The sequence below is a fragment of the Uloborus diversus genome, chromosome 8 (genome assembly GCF_026930045.1).
Source record: "Uloborus diversus isolate 005 chromosome 8, Udiv.v.3.1, whole genome shotgun sequence".
In the NCBI taxonomy this organism is placed as follows: domain Eukaryota; kingdom Metazoa; phylum Arthropoda; class Arachnida; order Araneae; family Uloboridae; genus Uloborus; species Uloborus diversus.
In genome coordinates, this window is record NC_072738.1 from 147,362,385 (window position 1) to 147,382,759 (window position 20,375).

Genomic DNA, 20,375 nt, shown 5'->3' on the forward strand with positions numbered 1-20,375 from the left:
AAATTGGAATTTCGTTATATTTTATGTATTTTGGAAATCGAAAGGTGATCTTTAAGCAGAAAAATCAATCTCTTTTATTTAGTAGTATCCTTTGCAACTTTTTGTCCTCTAGCATTAAAATGAACCGAATTAAAAGTGCAAAAAAATCACAAAGAAACGGTGAAATTACATTTTTTCCCCAAATATTTAGGCTCGTTGCACGATTGGAAGATATTATCCGATTTTAACAAAAAGTTTTCTTGTTTATTAAAGTTGTTTAAAAGTGCAACTTTTCTGCTTTAAAGCATTAAGAGAAACATTAAAGCATAAGTGTTAAAATAGCGCAAAGATATGGCGAAATTGTAAATGTTTCCGAAGTTTCAGGTTCGTTGTGCCACTGGAAGATATTATCAGGTTTCAATGTGTATAAAGTTTTTTAGTCTTCACCAATTGCAACTTTTCCACGCTATAGTGACTCGAAAATATTTTTTTCCACCCTAATAAACATCATTAAGTACAGCAAGATCGAAGGACAGTTTGCTAAAACCTAAACCTAAAAGCAAAAACCGTAGTAAAGCATGATTACAGAGTTTGATCTTCGCACTTTTAATGGCTTCTCATGAATACTGATAACCGAAATCCAAGCTCAACAGATAAATTTTGTTAGAAATAAAAAATCTTCCTAAAACTTATCTCCGGCACACCGTTGTAAAAAGAGGAATAACAGCCAACTATAAAACAGCTAAGTAATGAGCATCAAACAAATAAATAAATAAATGAAAATAACAATAAAATTTGGGGGAAAAGATTAGCTTTGAGACGAACTAATCATTTAAATACAATAAAAGGAACAAAAGGAAAAAACATGAACAAAAATTTTAAAATAAAAACAAATACGTAACTAAATAATTTCAAAAGCGCTTCTCTAGAAACAGATACCAAAGGGGGCAGGGGGCGTTAAAGAAATGTTGTAGAACATTTCCTGAAGCGATAGAGGGACGTACAGTATAACTCAGTGATGTTTCCATCAATTTTTCTGAGGTTATTACTCTGTTATGCACGATATGTGTATGCGATAATAAGGCAATTAAACAGCGCTAATTTATTAAGCGTTAAAAATACAAAGAAATAAGATTACTTGTGAGAAAATGTGGTTAACATAAATACATTATTTTTGCTTTAGGAAAATTTAGGCCATGATACCATCTGAATTATAAATGAAGTTTTTTGAAGCTTGAGAGTATACGCTATATATCTAAGAAATGTTTGAAAGTATACAGCGTATATGCCCTAATGGGAATACCACTGGAACTTCGATTTACCGATTTCCCCAATATAATGATAAATTTCGCTCGTCCGGATTTGACTAGTGATGTGCTGGATCGTTAAAAAAGTAGATCCGCGAATACGGATCTCGAAGTTTTTTGCCCAATTCAACTATCCAAGTTTAAAATTTATTACGGAAGGTATTCCTGTCAAAATAATAGCACCCCAAATCAATAACAAAAACTAATATAAACTAAAAATTAAAAGGCCGTTGGCGTCTGAAATGATACCTTATAATTTAAATAGGGAGTAAAACCTAATTTAAATGGAATTTAAGAGTCTTTTATTCAAATATTTAAGAATTTTTAGAATAGAAAAGATCCGTCAAAAAAGTAACGCATACGGATACAGATTTTTATTTTTTCTCGGATATCCGGAACATCACTAGATTTGACTAGATTGAATGTCTATGCTATGCTCCTCGATTTAACGATATTCTTCATTAAACGATAACTTTTTCCAGTCCCTTGACAATTGTTATAAATCGAGGTTATACTGTATTTTTAAAAAATCCGCAAGCAATGTTGCTCATTTGTATCTATAAATGTTTTCTAAATCTATATAATATTGCTTTAATGGAGTAGGGAGAAACAGAAGCAGGGCCTGATTGCCAGGCTCGGGAAGTTTCAGCTTCTTCTCCCAAGTTTTAGGAGGCCCAAATATGCCTGTAAAACTACTTAAAAATTCCAGTTTCTACTTTTAACTGCGTTTTTTGAAGATATTGCAAACATTAGAACTTGCAAAACAAAAATGTTTGAAGGAATTAAATCTTCATATATATAATAGCCAATGATCGAGTAACCCGCGAGTTTCAACAATGAAACTCGCTCCACGGCATGATAATTTGCTTTGGTAATGTTTTTTTTACCAACACACCTAGGTTTAGTTGGGGGTGAAGAAAACAGAATTCAGATGATTAAACTCTAGGCCCTATCCATTATTTTGGATGAATTGAAGGGTAAAATTTTAAGCATTATGTTCAAGGTTACACTCGATGAGAATAACTTACGCACTAATATTACGAGTTTATGACTTTGTTAGCGAATGAAATCATGTTTACTTTTACCCCAGACAGCTGCGAATAATTGGAAATACCTCATTTATTCTCTGTGTTATTTTATTAGGTTTATGTAGGTGAGATACAACTATGCAACAAAAAGTATTGGGCCACTTTCAAAAATCACATTTTTAGATTTTTCGTGAAATTAGAGACCAATTGTTCTGTGATTTTCGTCACGTAAAAGGTATGCTCCAGTTGTCATTTTCTAATAAAAATTATATCACCTATGCATTTTAGGGATCAGCAATAAATTGAGGAAACAAAAAAAGGTTTTTGATCGTCATTCATTGTTAATTGCTGGGAATAAGCTTTAAATTTCAGAAATAAGTTTACTTACTGTGCACAATTATCTGCGTAAATAATACGTAAATGAAATATTTTTTGGTCCCTTTTGATTTTTGCACTTAACATTGTCACAACCTTTAAGGCTGTGACAATTTTCATTAAAAGTTATATGGTCCTAGTCTGTTAGACTGTGATGGTACAACTTTTGATGAAGATTTTTTAAAGTCTATATTCGTTCTGATTTTTAACGGTTCACTGTGCAAAACCATAATTAACAATAAGCAATAAAACACACCAAGGCAAACGAAGACATGTAATTTTTATTTATCAAATAACTTATACTAAGACTCATTTCCAACATTTTTAATACTTCAATAAACCAAAACAAAACACTCGTATTCAAAAGAATAACTGATAACTATGCAAAAAAACATCAGTAAAAAAGGCAATAAATAAAAACAATAGTAAACTGGAAGAACTCAACAAGACAAAAACCCAATATCAGCAGCCAATAGGGTGACCAAATAAGATTTGAAAAGAAGGAAAGTCACTGGGATAAAACTGATCATTTGTAGCTTTAAGAACTTTTTGAAATTTTAGTTTTTACAATAGGAACATAGCTTTTTTGGTTAAGGGCAAAATTGACCACGGGCCAACGTGATAACAAATGGAAAAAAAGAACAAAACAAAACTACGATTAAAAAATCATCTGTCTATTGCCACCTCAAAAAACAAATTAATGACCTAAAAGTGTACAAAAGGTATTAATTAGTATCCCACCAAAATCAAGATGCAGACTCTCTTTATGAACTAATATTTTATAAATATATTTAGTACATTGATTAATGTAAGATAATTATCATCAATAGAGATTTAAAAAAATATATATCTTTTATCTTAGCACATTCAGTGAAAAAAAAAAAGTAGCCACTATTTCAAAAAAGTGACTACTCATGAAATTGTTAACACCGGCAACTAAGGAATTTCCCTAATCATTCAATTTTTCTTTTTTAAATCCATTCACGTTACAGTAACCATGCTCCCCTCTCGTGTATTAGAGTGAAAAATGCCCTTGGGAAAACTATTTCTGTACCATTCTATTCTGGGTAATTATTCAAAGCCTATAGTTTATTAAAACATAACGATTGCAATTTTTAGAGAAGTGTTCTTAGAATAAAATTGAGTCTATGGGAAAAAAAGGCTAAAAATTTTCCATTCTTTTGTAAATGTGCTTTGATTTGCACAAATTTAAACTTGCCAAGAATCATGAAAACTTGAAATAATATCATAAAATTCTCATATAAAAAGTAGCCGATGATTAAGTAACCCGCGTGTTTTCAACAATGAAACTCGCGCCATGGCATAACAATATGTTTTGGTAATGTTTAACATGCAGGGAAAGGCTTTATTGTGACAAGGCTGAACTCATTCCAGTATCTTAACTGTTTTACAGGTAAGACTTTCATTTTAGGAAAACGAAGAAACCAAAACAATTAACGCTATCTACTGGATTTTAGGGTTAGTCCACTAATGTTAGGGTTTTAAACTATCAAAATATCATCAAACAAGCAATTGCTTCATTCAAATGCGGAAACAATTTTCACCCGTCATGCCATGACGGGCGATTTTTTTACTTTTTAATATAACTACAGAAACTGTTACATAGAAGAAACTTTAAGGAATCATTAACAATTTCTACCAAAACCACTTTTAGAGTATCATTTAAAAAAAAAAAAAAATTATGTGAAAGTTAGGGAATTCTATGCAACATTTTAAGATTTTTTTTTGCAAAATAAAAATTTTGACCAGTGCTGTTATAATATTACTGGCTTGAAAAGATTGTTTTATTTATAAAACAAATATGAAGTAATATTTTGTTTTCTATGTTTTAAAATGCTTTTCTTTAAATAAAAAAATAAAAAAACACTGATTATTAGTACAACTGAATAGTATTAAGTTATTCATAAAAAAACTATTTAACTAACAATCCGTTAGAGAAATAGAGTGTATTGGTCACCCCATTAGAGCTGTTGCAATCAGCCAAGTACACTATACACCACTCACATCTATAGACATTTTCGAAATCAACAGATTTTGTATACACTATTGCTAATGTGAACATTTTCAACAAAACTTTACAAAACCGCTCTAACAGGAAAGCTTGAACAGTATTAGTGCAGAGACAAAGAGATGAACAAAAAAAAGCCACAACAGGAAGTTCTCATTTAAAATTTTTGGCACTGGTGAAATTTCTCAAAATTTCTAGGAGGATATACACGTTAAAAGCACAACATATATTAGAAAAACTGAATAAAACTACAAAAATGCTAATGCAGATCTTTCATGTAGTAACCTTTAAGAACTACCTTAAAGTAACCTTTAAAACTACAACGTGATATATGAATATATTGAGTTTTGAGATGGCTAAGAATTTCAAACGTTATTTACTGTACCTTAAAATCCAAGAATTCTAGATGCTTTTGATCATTTACTAAAATGAAATATTCATTCAATGCACACATAAAATAAATAAAAATAAATACCGACATAAAGACCAGGGAACTGGCTTCTAACTAAAGTAAGTTTTCAGATATTCCAACACAAAATTGATTAGACATACTAGTCCCTTCGACCTTGCTGGTATACACCAACCATAGCATTGGTTACCCATCTCCATACAGTTGGAAACTGGAGCAAGTGTTCAACTATTTCCCACACATTTAGAAATGGAGATATTTTGTTTAGGTACAGTAGTACCACGAAAGGAAAAATACACCTGTACTTCGGAGGGCTTTGTGCTCTTCTTGCGGCGCTAGCTTCGGCCCCGTGGCACTTATGTTTGATACTACGACACCATCTGGTACAATTTAAATTTTCTCCTGGGCCACATTCTAGTTCATACTAGTCTTTACATGCATATGCATTAGAGATGAGACGGGCTCAGGCTCTAGAACCGAAAATAGGTTTCGGGCTTGGGCACAGATATTCAATCGCCTATCTCCATACAAATTCAAAGCAAATAACAGGGATGAGAGTGGTCAGAGAGCAAAAAGGAGGAAATCCAAAAAAAAAAAAACCCTAAAAGGGATGATATCCAAAAACATTTCGTGAAAGGGTTGATATCCCAAAACCATATCAAAATAGAATCTAGAAGCTATGATATTCAAAAATTCAACAAAAATGACTAATTTACCAGTTTTAAAGGTAATACGTATTTAAGTATAAGTAACAATTTTGTACAATTTGCTGCATTGTACCATTTCTTGTAAGAGTATTTAATCTTAAATAAATCTAAATTTTGAAAAGAGGCAACAATTTCTAAGCAGTGAGTCTTGAACAAAGGGTTGGGGGAGCCAGAGGTCAATCTTGGCTGCATCACTCAATAGTGTCAACTTTTCATATTTTTTAGAGAAAAATACATTTTTTTCATTAAAAACATTTGTGTTTATAGTGTTAAACGAGTAAGAACATAAATTTTAAAATTAAGTCTGTTTGTAAAGTAAAAATTTACAACAGAGAAAAGTCTAAAATTTCTTTATGTGGTAAAACATACTTTTCACAGAAAAATTGAAAATAAATAAATATATAAACGATTGGTTATCTTTTTCCTTGCATTGGAACCCAAAATTTGTTTTTAAAAGCTTCCTAATACGATTTTGGAATCAAAAGAACAACTTGCAGCTGCCTCATTTAATCATGAAATCTCAAAACTTTTAACAGGCTGTAAAGCCTAAACCATTTGAGATTCACCATAAATATTTTTTACACTGACTTAAATACACAAAAAAAGTAACCATGCCAAGTTTCAAAAAATTCGAAACTGTGGGTGCTAAGCCACGTTTTTTTGATTGACTTCTGAATTTCTTCGAAAATAAAATAAATAAATAAAAATATTATTGAAATGATGAATAAAATAAGCAGATATAAGGTAGCATACAGTAAAAAACCATCCAACATTAAAAATAATTGAAATACTTGCAGGATGCAAAAAGATTGAAATCTCAAACGAGGCATGCAACTTTCGGCGCAGCACGTGTTTGACGTCGTTGGCATGATTCCAAAACATACATTTTCGGCAGATATCGCGGAGGATGAAGATTCGATTGGAAAAAATAGAAAGAATAAGAAATCGAGTACCAAAAATTCGAAAAAATCATATTTTTTTTCCAATTTTTGGGGAAAATAAGGCCTGAAAGAGGCAAAAAAAGGAGGAAAAGGAGGAAAGGTTTTAAAAGCCAGAAGAAAAAGCCGGAATTCCGGCAAAAGCCGGAAAAATCTCATCCCTGAAATAAACATTTTCCTACTATGAGAAAATGAAAGGAACATTAAAATCAGTTTAATCAATGTCAAATTTCCCCCCCCCCCCCCCCAAAAAAACGCTTATTTATAGTGTTTTCTTGTGATTACTATTGCAATATGTCATACAGTAATGCATTTGAAGTGGAGCATTTAAGAAAATTTAGAAACTTCTGTTAATGAAGAACATTTGACGTAACATTTTTCATTAACAGAGAGATCATGTCAAACTGTAGAAGGCTCAGTTTTTGATACAAGAAAGTTTCTTTCGGGCTCAGGCGGGCTCGGATTTTGGTCTGAGACAATATCACTCAGGCTAGGGCGGGCTCAGTTACAAATTTTCGGGCTTGCTGCAGGCCAGGGCTCTCAAACATGAGCCCGAACTCATCTCTAATATGCATTAACATACTGGCTTAGAATATATTATTAGAATTAACATACTGGCTCTTGCGAAGTTTCAACCCCTAAAATTGCTTTAGGGGTCATCCACAAACGTCACACTTTGAGGGTAGGGGAATTTGAAAATTGTGAGTTTATGACAAGGGGGTGGGAGAAGTAATAAGAAGTGCGACATCAGGGCTTTTTTTTTTTTTGCGAGAATATGCTTCAATAATATAATGTTACGTGTGACAAGGGGTGAAGTGTGACTTTGAGTTAAGGAGGAAGGGGAGGGGTCAATATGAGGGAAAAAAGTGTAGGACCATTTATGAAAAATCCCACATGACAAAAATTCAACGCAAGAAAACATGACATGGTAATATTTGTCCGATTTATACTTCTCATCCATATGTGCACAGCAGAATAAACCAGACAGTGATTAGCGGAGATTAGAAAAAAAAAGGCAGGAAAAAAAAACACTAAAAAAGGAAAAAATATAAGTTTTAAAAACAAAAACATAATTTTTTGATGACTGGTGCTAGAAAAGCAGATTAAAAAGTTTTTCAAATCGAATGTTTTTTTTTTTTTTCAATTTTTTTTAACCTAATCATAAAAAGAAAAAGAAGTTTGCTCAGCTGTCATAAAATTCTTTTTTTTATAAAACTGATCCATGAGTAGATTAAAAGGGGGAGGGGGGCATGACCTCTCTCTTATGAAAACAAATGTAGCCGAAAGCTGCATTTTGGAAACTTTTATTTTGAAACATTCGCACCTGATTCTCTATTTGTATCAGAAAATGGCAAATTGACCCCCACCTTTTCAAAAATACCCCTCTCCAAAACCAGAAGCTGGTTCTACCTTGCTATTACCATCATGTACAATTGTACATGTCACTTAATTGTATATATAATATCTCAATGGAAAATTTACCCCTTCCTTACCGGTTGTTTTTTTTATGATGCTTTACATATTTATTTATAAAGTTCGTGTGTGCACTGAACAAAATATGTCATTTAAAAATTATAATTTTACTTTTAAAGCAAATGTCTAATTTTCCCTGAGGTATAATCCAGCATATGTGCCAGTTATCAAATTTCCTTATGAGAATCAGTACACAATTAAAATCTGATTAAATGGGGAAAAAATAGTTTTAAGATCCCCAAAATAATTGCATCAGAAATTAAAAAAAAAAAAAAAAAAGAAAACCATGTTTCTGATATAATCAAAAAGAATCATTTCTTTTCAGTATTTACAGTTATTCACATAACTATTTTTTTTAAAATAAAATAATTATTGATTGACGATTAATGCTGATCAAAAAACTTACAGACATAGAATGACCTGAAAATTTTAAGTATAAAATTATAAGATATTTGAAGGCACACAAGATATTTAAAATGCTCGGAAAAAAAAAGAAGAAGACATAAGTGATAAAACAAAGTTATCGAACCATAAATTTTCCAAAATACTTCATGCACGTGTTTGGGGATTTCATAGCGGAAAAAAATTTGAGCTTTCTAAGAAAAAAGTTTCAGCCAATGGTGTTTCTTTGCTTCTTTGTTGAGTGCTGTCGAAAGCTCAAAACTTTTTACACTAAAAATTTTTTTTTGCAACTGTTATAAGCACAAAATATGCTGATGAAACATTTTAAAATTTATTGCTTAGTAACGCTAATTTTATCATTTATGTTTTCTGCAAAAAGATAAATGTCTTACTTCTTATGGGTTTAAGCTTTAACTCAGCCTTAATAATAAATTAAATTTTGATACCTTTGAATATCATATTCTCAAAGACCTCTTAAACTACAGATTACATATTCCGATTGAAGCATACAATAAACAATTAAAGCATTAAATTTCAAAGTCGCAAAAATGTCTTTAGATGTGATTTTTTAAAACAAAAGGAGAGAAAAGAAAAGATTTAAAAATTTGTACCGGAAACATAAATAAACAAATTGTTCCTTGGCAGCCATCTTCTTTGAATGAGTACACATGGAATGTGAATGAAGGAATGTGTGTGCGATACAAATTCAGTACACTGTGGGTGATATGACACATAATGATTGATTCTGACAATAGTCCACCGGGCTGCACAGAGAGCTAAATGTCAAAAGTATTAGCTGCTATTAGCTGCTATCTTATTCTTGAGCAGTCCGCAATTCTGTAATCTCAGTCACAACATTTATTGCTATGTTGGTTAGGGTGGAATGAAAGGGGGGGTCAACAACAAATTACATTCTCAACATCGGTAGGATGGAATTAGCAACAGTCAATAGTAAATAAATATTGTTCAGAAGTGTTTCAACAAGTATTTTTAGTACAACAAAAGAAATAGTTACTATTTATCGCCATCATGTGCATTGTTTGTTTCCAAAGAAGCAATAAATATTTGAAACATGACCTGGCTATTTATCAACAACATTTGAAATATGTTATTTAGATTGTCTCCAGTGTTAAAGATTTGCAGCTCAACAAGACATTTATCATTTGTTGCTGATAACAAACAACAAAGTTTTATAATTAAAATTCTTTTTAACAAAATTTAATACACAGAAAAATTTGTATTCGACTCTTAGTGAAAAAGTATGAAAGCTTACATACAACATGAACTGCAATGCATAAAATAAATTAACTCACAACAATTAAAATTATAACATTAACACAACTTCTGAAATTTGCAAAAAAATTACTTACACTACAAATTTTATTCAACACATTCTCTTAAAAAATATTTACCAGATAGAAAATTTTAATTAAAAAATTAGCCAAAGAAATTTAAAATCAAATTAAAATGCATTTTCCAAGAAGCTATACCTTTGAGGACTTGTGTGTATAATAATTGGGATTCAAATAAATAATGACCTTGCATATCTTAAAGAAATGCATAGGATAAGTTCACTACGTGAAAAACATAAATTTATAACATGCTATCAGCTTATAAACAAGAACAAGTTTAAAATCTCTGTACCAATTCAAAATGGCAACTTCAAATGTGTATATATCAGCAGTTCAGCTTGGTTTAACCGTTTTCTTAATTTAAAAAAAATCACTTCAAGGGAGAAAAAATTGCTTTTATGCTAGAAAGCTGAAATTCATGCCAATTATTGGAAGAATTTTTGAACAGATTTACATTATTATACAGAAAAAAAAAATCAGTACAACAGTCAATTGTATTAAGCAACATTTTTTACTCCCTTGTAATGATAGTTTCAATCAAACCCCTTTTGAGCCTCCTGTATAATTTTAAGTTTTTGTGCAACAGAACTGCAAACAGCTACACTGTTGTTAAAAAAAGGGGGGGGGGAGAAAGTAAATTAAATATCTGTAGAGTTCAGCAACAAAAATATTTGTTGAACACAAAGGGGGGTTGGGGTGACTGTTCATAAAAACCTCAACTTTAACCCTAGACTCAAAACAAAATAATAAGCGATATATTATATCGCTTATTGTTACACATATCCCTTATATTATCCTTATATTTATAATAAATACAAGATAGCAATATTTTTTACCGGAAAACAAATTAATGGATAGATAAAACCTCTGAAAATTGAGGGTCAGGAATCTACTGTTGTCACTGGTATGCAGAATTCTTTACATTTCTACAGTGAACAATACAAATAAATAACATAAAACTTTGCAATGCAGATAAGTAGGTTTTTTTATTTCAAAGGCCTTTTTTTTCAGTATTGATTGAAATTTTGATACTTAACAAAATGAGACTACATTGTTTAATAATGTCGTCCAGCAACAATTTACGAAAGTTTTAATTAAAAGCAACGATAAAAATTTAAAAAAGACTTTTCCTTTTAAAACAGAGCCACATAACTACAGGCAAGAAATTAGATATGTTTTAAGTATTCTACTCTTTTTGCTAATCACAATAGAATTCAGCAACTACAGGAACTTCGGCTTTAAAATGAACTTTCGTCCTTGAAAATCCAACAAGCTACTAACAACAATAAAATATTTTCTATAGAGTGAAGCCTTTACTTTACCACACTGAGGATGGGTTACAAGAATTCTTAAGATTTCCTTGTTTTGTCGAATGATCACAGGAATTACCAGGTTATGTATACATTTGCGACTTTCCTGCCATCTCCAAAATGTTTCACGAACTTTCTTTCAGTTGTAAATGTTCATAAATTTGACGAAATATTCTCTGAAAATTGTCACATATGTTTTATCTGAAAAACCCATTCATACATGACCAATCCACAATGTGTTAAAGTAGTAGTACTTAATCTTAACTCTGCAAATGTTTTTTGATTTTTAAAAAGAAAAAAAAAAGAGATTGAGAAATCTGCATGACAGTTAATAAATAACACCAATTAAGTTGTTTAAATTCTTGTCTAAAACAATAACTTTTGCTGCGATTTATAGCTTTTGATTGTAGCAATTGAAGGGGGTCACTGTAAAAACTGCTTGCCTTTGAATAAAACCAAATTGTAAGCTAACTTACTAATAAAATGAGAATTTGAGAGGGGAATAAATTCTTAGAAATCTTTTTCGAAAAAAAAGTGTTTAATTACAAATTATTAGATTCACTGAAACTAACATTTTCTGAATCAAATGAATAAATGAACAAAACAAAAATTTCACCACAAAGTGGACTTAAGTTATTTCTCCAGCAGACTCTTCAATTAGATTTTGAATTCTTACCCGTAATATTTTGAATAAGAAACTCATTAGTATCTTTTGATTTAGTATGTAAGAAATATAGATCGTATTTCATGCCCATTAAATACTATGTAGATATTAATCAACAAGGAATACATTTTCCATATAACACTTACAATTAAAACATTATTTACTATGATTAGATATGATTTCAATCCACCCTAAAAATAAATGATTGCATAGAGAACTAACAATACTTGCATCATCCAAAAACACTAATTATACTTTTATCAACTATTTTGGAAGTATGATTGCATTTATTTACATGCAGATGTTCCTAAATAAATATTAGGATAAATTCATAAAAATACAATCAATACAACTTGCAATTTAAATAATAGAACATAGAAAGGCCAGGGCACTACATAATTACTTTTCAATAAGTTAAACATGGAGATGAAAATGTTCATTACTAGAGAAATGATTATGATGGATGGTGGAAACACGGAAACACATCAAGTTGTGATTGAAAAACATGTAGTTAGATGAGAATTTATTTAAACAATGAAAAGACACGCAACCTGGGTTTCCTATTTGGCAGTTATAAAACACATAAAGTTTTTAAAAAAATAAATAAATAGAAAATGAGGATGAGTTATTTCAAAAGGATCAAACAGCAACGTTTAATAAGTTAAAATAAATACTTCAATTCAAAACAAAATAAAGTAAAAACCCGAAACCCCAAATAAGTTTAATTATTTGTTGCTCCTACATGAAATTCTTTTTTTTTTTCTGAGAGATCAAATACATGGAGGAGCTTAAAGCATTAAAAATGTACAAAAATATAAAAATATTCACAATTTAAAAGTAAACATTACTAATGCAGCATTTGTAAACAGCAAATCTTGGGTTGGAAAAAAAAACAGAAGAAAAATTTAATTATGTAGAAAAAACTAGGAGTCTACATACCAAATTTCAACTTTCTACAACATACCCTTTTTGAGACATGCAAGATACGTATATATATACATACAGACTTGCATAATATAGACGAAGGTGGGAACGGCGTTCACAGGAAAAATTTGGCTCTGCAGAAATTTTTTTCAAACTGCTAACCTTAATTTTTTTTAAAAAAAGGAAAAATTAATTTGAATTCTGAAATTTTGAATTCAAATTATGTTTTTCGCAATCACGAACTGAGACAGGACCCTACTCATTGGTTACTACCCCACTCGCTTGTTTCTAGACACGGCTCCTGTCAGTGGCGTAGCTAGACCCGACTTTCGGGGGGGGTTACTTCTTATATATATATATATATATATATATATATATATATGTATATATGTATATATATGTATAATCGCTTGGAATTTTTCCCTTTTCTTCTTTTTTTTTTCTTTCTCTTCTCTCTTCTTTTTCTCTTTTTTTTTGAGACTAACTTTTCGGGGGGGGGGGGGGGGTTGTCCCCCAAACCCCCCCCTTAGCTACGCCCCTGGCTCCTGTCCCTCCAAGCCTACCTCTCCTCTTGGGCGGTTACGTGTGTACAGTTGTGTATGTGTAGGCTTTTGTGGGTGCGTAGATCTGTGTATATGCACGTTGGCGAGTGTGTATGTGTGTAAAGGCGCGTGTGTGTATGTGTGTGAGTGCGTATGTGTATGAGCGTGTATGTGTGTAGGACGTCACCGACTAGGAGCGGCTACCGGGGGACGGAGTCGCACCTGCAGGTGACGGTGGGGGTTGAAAAAGGCACGGACACCAAAGACGGTCAAATGAGAACAATAAGCAATCATGATTGCTCAAAAAAAAACTTTTTTTTTAATTAAAAAAAAATGCCAGTTTATTTCTGTTAAAGCCTTTCTCCAAAAGCCTTTTAAAGCAAATGTGTGAAAAAAATCATTGTTTTTTCAGTATTTTCATTTGGTGAAAAATAAACACAAACTATGTTATTGTAAAAAATTTTAATTATTTATTTATTTTTTTTTTTTGACCTCTTCATATTTGAATATAAATTTAATTCTTTATTCAATGGTGAGTTTGGCAAAATAGTTATTTGCAGAAAATTTTCCAGTTAGGAATTGTGTCTGCAGAAAGCTTTTCATTTTATCCAAGTCTGCATACAGACATCACGAGCAAACCCATGGTAATTAACTCAGGGATGGTCAAAATGTATATTTTGGGCGTCCATACGTTTTTAGGCAACATGCATGTGTGGTCAGGTTGAAAAAAAACCCCTCAACATTTATTCGGGGATGAATATATTTGAAAATTCTGGGGGAATTTGAGGGATTTTTTTTTTTGCAAATGCAATACTTCCTTTACTATGCAAAAGGAAATAAAAAGGTAAGAAAATAAAATAATTATTAATGATTTAATTTTGCTTTATACTATTTACATGCACTGCATGCAGTGTTAAAATATTTCTAACTTTATATCATACAAAATTATTGAGATAAATAACCATTTTTTTACAAAACAAATCTGTCTGCACAATGAGAAAAGTTTTGAAATCTATCGTGTAAACAATCAAGACCTATTGGATGAAAAAATAGAAAAGTGGTAAATTTGATCTTCAGTAATTCATAGAAAGCTTCAGAAGCATAAAATGTAGACAACTGATATATTTCTTTAGAAGGAAAAAATAAATAAAAATTTAGCAACATGTTCTTTCTCTTTTTTTGTTTTGATAAATCAAGTATATACTAAGAAAAATGAGGTGAACTCTCATGGGTACATAAATTACAAATTTTAAAAATAATAATAAATTGCAAATTTATGTTTAGTATTATATTTCACTTTGCTTTTCTTTCTTATGAAGCATTTTCACCTTTGCAAAATGCTGCATTAATAACAACGATTGTACAAAAATGATAGGAAAAAAAAACAACAAAAGAATATATATGAAAACAATTGTACAAAACAAATTAGGTTATAACAATATTTTAAAACAACGTTGGCAGGATTTATATGAAAGACATATTTCCGATGAATTAAATGTAAGTACATGAAAATGAAAAACACAAGCAAGAAGCTTGACAAATGTATAAAAACTAAATGAATGTTTCATTTAATCTGAATGAATTTTTAAGGCTTCTAACTAATATATACAAAAGAAAATCCAGTTTCATCATGAAAGAAGTGTTTATTAGCAATAAAATAATTTATTTTAATGGAGGGATTTAAGTATTTTTATAGAATAAAAATATTTAAAATTATTATGCATCTATGAAAATAAAATATACATTCATTCAGATTTGAATTTATTCTTTAAATGTAAGTAAAATGCACAAAACAAAAGTAAAAGATTCAACCGGAAAACTTGAAGGAACAAGCATAAATTAAAACTATCTCTAATTCACCGAAAAATAAAGAAATGCATATAGTATTTGCAAAATGCAATTGTGTATAGATATAGGATTGACCTGAGGATAAAATTTCCATTGTCATTAACACGTTAAAATACATAACAGTAATAAGTCACAGCTACTTTTCAACAAATAATTGTCTAGTTTTGATTTTAAAAAGAGGAGGGTTAGAGAGGAAGCATGAATATTTTTCCAGTTAATGTCTTTTTCAAATTGACACAAACACGTTCTGCAGTTAGAAAAACACATACTGTGACTCATGAATATAATATATTATTTGGTTTTAAAAAAAGACTTCTGGGAAGAATAAAAGTAAACTATTATGGTTGATTTGTTTTTACCTGAATTCTAGTAAATATTCCAATAAAATATACATCTTTCAAACAGTACTAGTGACAAAAATACTGCATCAATAATGTAGAACAACAGTATCTACTAATGTAACAGCATATATTTAAATTTATATATTGCATAAACTAGATTTTTTTTCATAATAAATATGTTAATTTCAGCCATTTTAATTTTTAAAATGTATATAGCCTCTGATAAAACTCTTCGATCCATGTACCTTGCCTCAAACAATGCAACAGCATTACTACATATTGCACAAAAGGAAGCTCTCTTTTGCTCTGTGCAGCCCAAGAGCATCATTTAAATTTTGGCAGCAATGCTCAGCACGTGCTCTCCAGTTCCACAGAACGCTGCCTCTCCCTCTGTCTTTGCCGAAATCGAAGAAATTCCTCTTTAAGAGCTGCACACCTAGCTTCAGTGTTTTCATATTTCCGTGGCCCTGTGGGATAAAGGCTCCCACCACACAATTCGCTATCACTGAGACCTCTCTCGCTCCAGCCATCTCGCGTGTAACGTGCAGCTCCGGTTGCCCTGTTTCTCAAACGAGAGAAACCGTCGACAACGGGAAGGGCTGGTTCTGAATGCGGAGAGTCTGCTTCGAATAGGGAGGAACCTCCAGTGTGATGAGGGATGATGTGTACACCATTTGGTGTAAGGGACGCAGATGCAAAAGCAGCTGAGTGGTTTCTGCTTACGAAACCACTACTGCTGCCACTGCGATTGTTCATGTCTAGCTCTCCCTGGAGGCTAGAATGAGCTAAGGAGGCAGCTTTGCTTCCATGTCCTGAACTGGTACTGGTAACACTAGTCCTGCTTGGCGTTGTCAGCCTTCTGTTCCCTGCAAGTGGTCCATCGACTTCGGATAGTTCAACACCAGGAGCCTGCTGTTGTCGATGGTAAGCAGCATTCCTTGCGCGTTCTACAGCGCCCAACAGTCGGTCTCTAGTGTAAGTCACTTGTTGCACGTCACTGCCACCACTCTCACTGGAATCTGGGTTACAAGGAACCTGGGACACTCCATATATGCTTTGTCCTTCCAAACGCGGAGGACTGCTTGTAGCTAATGGTCTCTGATGAGTAGGAGAAATTTGCTGACGAGGATGAATAGGGCCACTGAAACCTCTTGGCACGGTTGGACGAAGAGGATAAAATCGAGATTCTGCTGCACCTGGGGGATATGCCTGGACAGGCAGCCAGCGCCTAGATCCAGGCCACCCTTGATGCCATGGGGTCTGTAAAGGAGAACCTAAAACCTGTTGATGAAGCATCCATGACGGTGGAGGAGCATCTTGAGCTCTATGAATCGGTCGAAAGTGCATCGGAAAAGGAGGAGTCAAGTGACTGGACACTGTGCTGGGGAAGGAGCGCTCCACGGAAGATGGCTGTCTGACTGAACTGATGTCCTCACCAAAGAAAGAGCCTCCAAAGCCAGGACTACTAGTGTGGAAGCGAGATGGAGTTGCATAGGGACCATATGAAGGAGTAGAGGGACTCAAGTGCAGGTTGTGGCTGCTCTGGCCACTCCCGTCACTGCGTATGCTGCCCCTGGCTCCTGCATGGTTGGACGGAATGAGGGAATGAGCGGCATTTGAAGTTGTCTTTACAAAGCCTCCCTCTTCATCGTCAGCACTGCCACGTAGCACAAACTTACCATCAGCAGAGCGACTGATCCAACCCAGGGGTTGGGAGTACTCCATCTGGATGTTATAGCGGGCACCCCTGGGATGCCTTAAGTGAACAGGCCACCCATGAAATGTCCTTGTTCGCTCCCTGGGAATTGATGCTAAGCCTATTCTACCTAAGCTGGCCAGACAAGGAAATTTTATACTTGGTATTCCGCCTTCTTCAGTTCTATTAATAGAAATATAAAATAAATATTCAAATATTAATGAAATTGTCTGTAGAAGAAATTAAAGCACTGCTTAAAATCTTTTTAAAATATCATAAAACTTCTTTCATTTCATAAGGTAAAGTTTCAAAAAAAAAAAAAAAAAAAATCTATTTAAATAATAAATAATGTTAGTTTTTTTTTTTAAATTACATTTCAAAAACATTTTACACCATTCAATTTTCTAGTGAAATGTAAGCAACTCAAAACTTAGTGTACCAGCAACTTTAATCAGAATAATAAATTAAACTTAAGATAAATGACATTAACATTTTCATGTAAAATAAATTTTTCATTCAAGAAAAAAAATTTCTATAGAGAAATGGTTCATATATGCACAGAATGAATAGAGAAGCATTACTAATCAGCCTACAATTTTACTAGAATTAAAATACCTTGAACTTATACTATGCAGCATAAACATGACTTCAAATTGCCATAAAATTAATTGCCTATACCATAATAGAAAAGGCATTTTAATTCTTATGTTACACATAAAACTAATGCACAATAACATGCATTTAAAACATGAAGTAAGAGAAAATGCTATGAAATAAAACAAATTCATAAGTCATGATGTACCTTAAAGATCTATCACAAGAAAAAGATAAACCTTATATATCAAGTAACTTTTAATGCACTTTTTTTCCTTTCATCTTGCTGATGAATTATGTGATAAAATTTTAAGGAAGAGAGCCACAAATTGTGCAAATGTTGTGAAATTTCAGAAAAGAATCATCTCTGTACAATACTAAGTTAATATTTCCAATGCAGTTATTTTACAACAAAAACAAATAAATTCTGTGTTTTTCCTGATCACAGTTCAATGAGAGAATACCATTAACTGTACTTCGATTGTGACTTCTTTTTTCCAGCCAGTTGGGACTTTAAATGCTTAATACTGCCTACAACCAGCCAGCCGATTCACAGCCATTGCTCTTCGAAAGAAAAAATTACATTCTGATGAGCAGAGTTGTACATTATTTTACACTCAGTTTTATTTAGTCATTAGAGCAGACATGTTGCTTACATAGACTTTCTGAGATTTTTTTTTTGAAAGAAATAGCTCCAAATATTGGAAGGAGCCACAGTGGGCTTTTCCATCTTTCTAGGTACAAGGTAATTTTCAGTGTTTCTGGATTTAATGAGTAATGTTTTGGAAAATTTAACAAGAATATGTGAGTATTACTGCAGTTTGATATCCTTTCCACCATCCTATATACAGGGGTTCACAATCTGGAAACTTAGAACTATTGAATAGCTACTATCTTACAGCAAGCTTAAGTAAAAAAAAAAAAAAAAAATTTGAATTTTGACCTCTTGAATTCAAATTATGTTTTTCGCAATCACGAGTGTGTGTATGTAGGCATGTGTGTTTGTGTGTGGGGGTATGTGTTTGTGTGTAGGGTTATGTGTATGGGGGAGCATATGTGTTTGTGTGTGTGCAGGCATGAATGTGTGGGTAGTTGTGTGTATGTGTGTGCGTATGTTTTTGTGTGTGTATGTGTGGGTGTCGGTATGTATGCATGTGTGTATGTGTTTGTAGTGTGTGTGTGTGTAGTTGTGTATGTATGCGCGTGTGTGTAGGACATGGATGCAACCTGGAGATGGCTTTCTCTATAAGAGCAGCATCGTGAGGAGCCCGTCGACGGTGATGGTGCGGAGGGTGGCGGTGGGAAAATAAAATGATAGGACGCCAAAAACAGTCAAATGAAAGCAATAAGCAATCGTGATTGCTCAAAAAAATTAATTTGAATTTTGACACCTTGAATTCAAATTATGTTTTTCGCAATCACGAGTGTGTGTATGTAGGCATGTGTGTTTGTGTGTGTGGGGGTTATGTGTGTTTGTGTGTAGGGGGTATGTGTGTGTGTAGGCATGTGTGTTTGCGTCTGTGTGCAGGCATGAATGTGTGGGTAGTTGTGTGTATGTGTGTGTGCATGTTTTCGGGTGTGTGTATGTGCGTGTGTATGTTTTTGGGTGTGTGTATGTGTAGGTGTCTGTATGTATGCATGTGTGTAGGTGTATGTGTACAGTGGTGGACAAAATATAGACTCGAATTTTTTTTCTTTTGTTTCAAATTACAACATGACTCAGTTTAAATTATTTTCATTGAAGTAAAGATGAATAGTTGAAATAATAGTTCTAAAATTAGTACATCTTACCAGTTAAATTAAAAAATTCATAAAATTAGAAAATTTGCAAATTTAATATTTTATCATTACGTGAAACCTGGACAAAAGTATAAACTCAAAGGTAAAAAATCCAGGATTACGAGAAAGTTTCGTTCGAAAAAGTTAATTTAACACCATAGAATGAATAAATGTTGCCATCAGTGATTGCTAAAAGTTTTGTTTTTGGAAATTTATGAGAAACATAGAAATGCACCACTGGACAAAATTATAGACTCATTTTTTTTTTCATTTTTTCAATCATAATTTAACTCAGTTAAAAAATTTTTTGTTCCAGTAAAGATAAATAACTCTCTCAGCATGGTAAAGCAGGATTGGCATTTCTTAATGGAAGATAGAACGCTGAAGATTACCAATTAATACTGGAAGATCGTCTCTTACCTTTTGCTCATCTGATTCCTGGAGGTAACTGGTTATTTCAGCAAGATAACGCGAGTGTACACACAGCGAAAAGTACAAAAGAATGGTTCAAGCGCTGGGGTATCAAAGTTATCAAATGGCCAGCTCGTAGTCCGGATCTTAATCCGATTGAAAATTTTTAGGGGGCTACGGTTTGCAAAGTTTATCATGATCGGCACCAGTATCAAACCACAGAGGAATTAAAAAGGGCAATACTTTCAGCATGGAACCATATGCCAC

General features: G+C 32.5%; 1 protein-coding gene across 1 annotated transcript in view; it reads right to left on the reverse strand.

Moving 5' to 3' along the window:
• Window positions 1-13,867: 13,867 nt before the first annotated feature.
• The window catches only part of LOC129227595 (protein turtle-like), a 33,171-nt gene continuing 26,663 nt past the window's right edge, over window positions 13,868-20,375 (reverse strand). Inside the window, exon 16 of the mRNA XM_054862177.1 lies at window positions 13,868-17,507. Coding sequence (XP_054718152.1) covers window positions 15,977-17,507 — 1,531 coding nt within the window. The 3' untranslated portion in view covers window positions 13,868-15,976. The remainder of the gene's footprint in view (window positions 17,508-20,375) is intronic.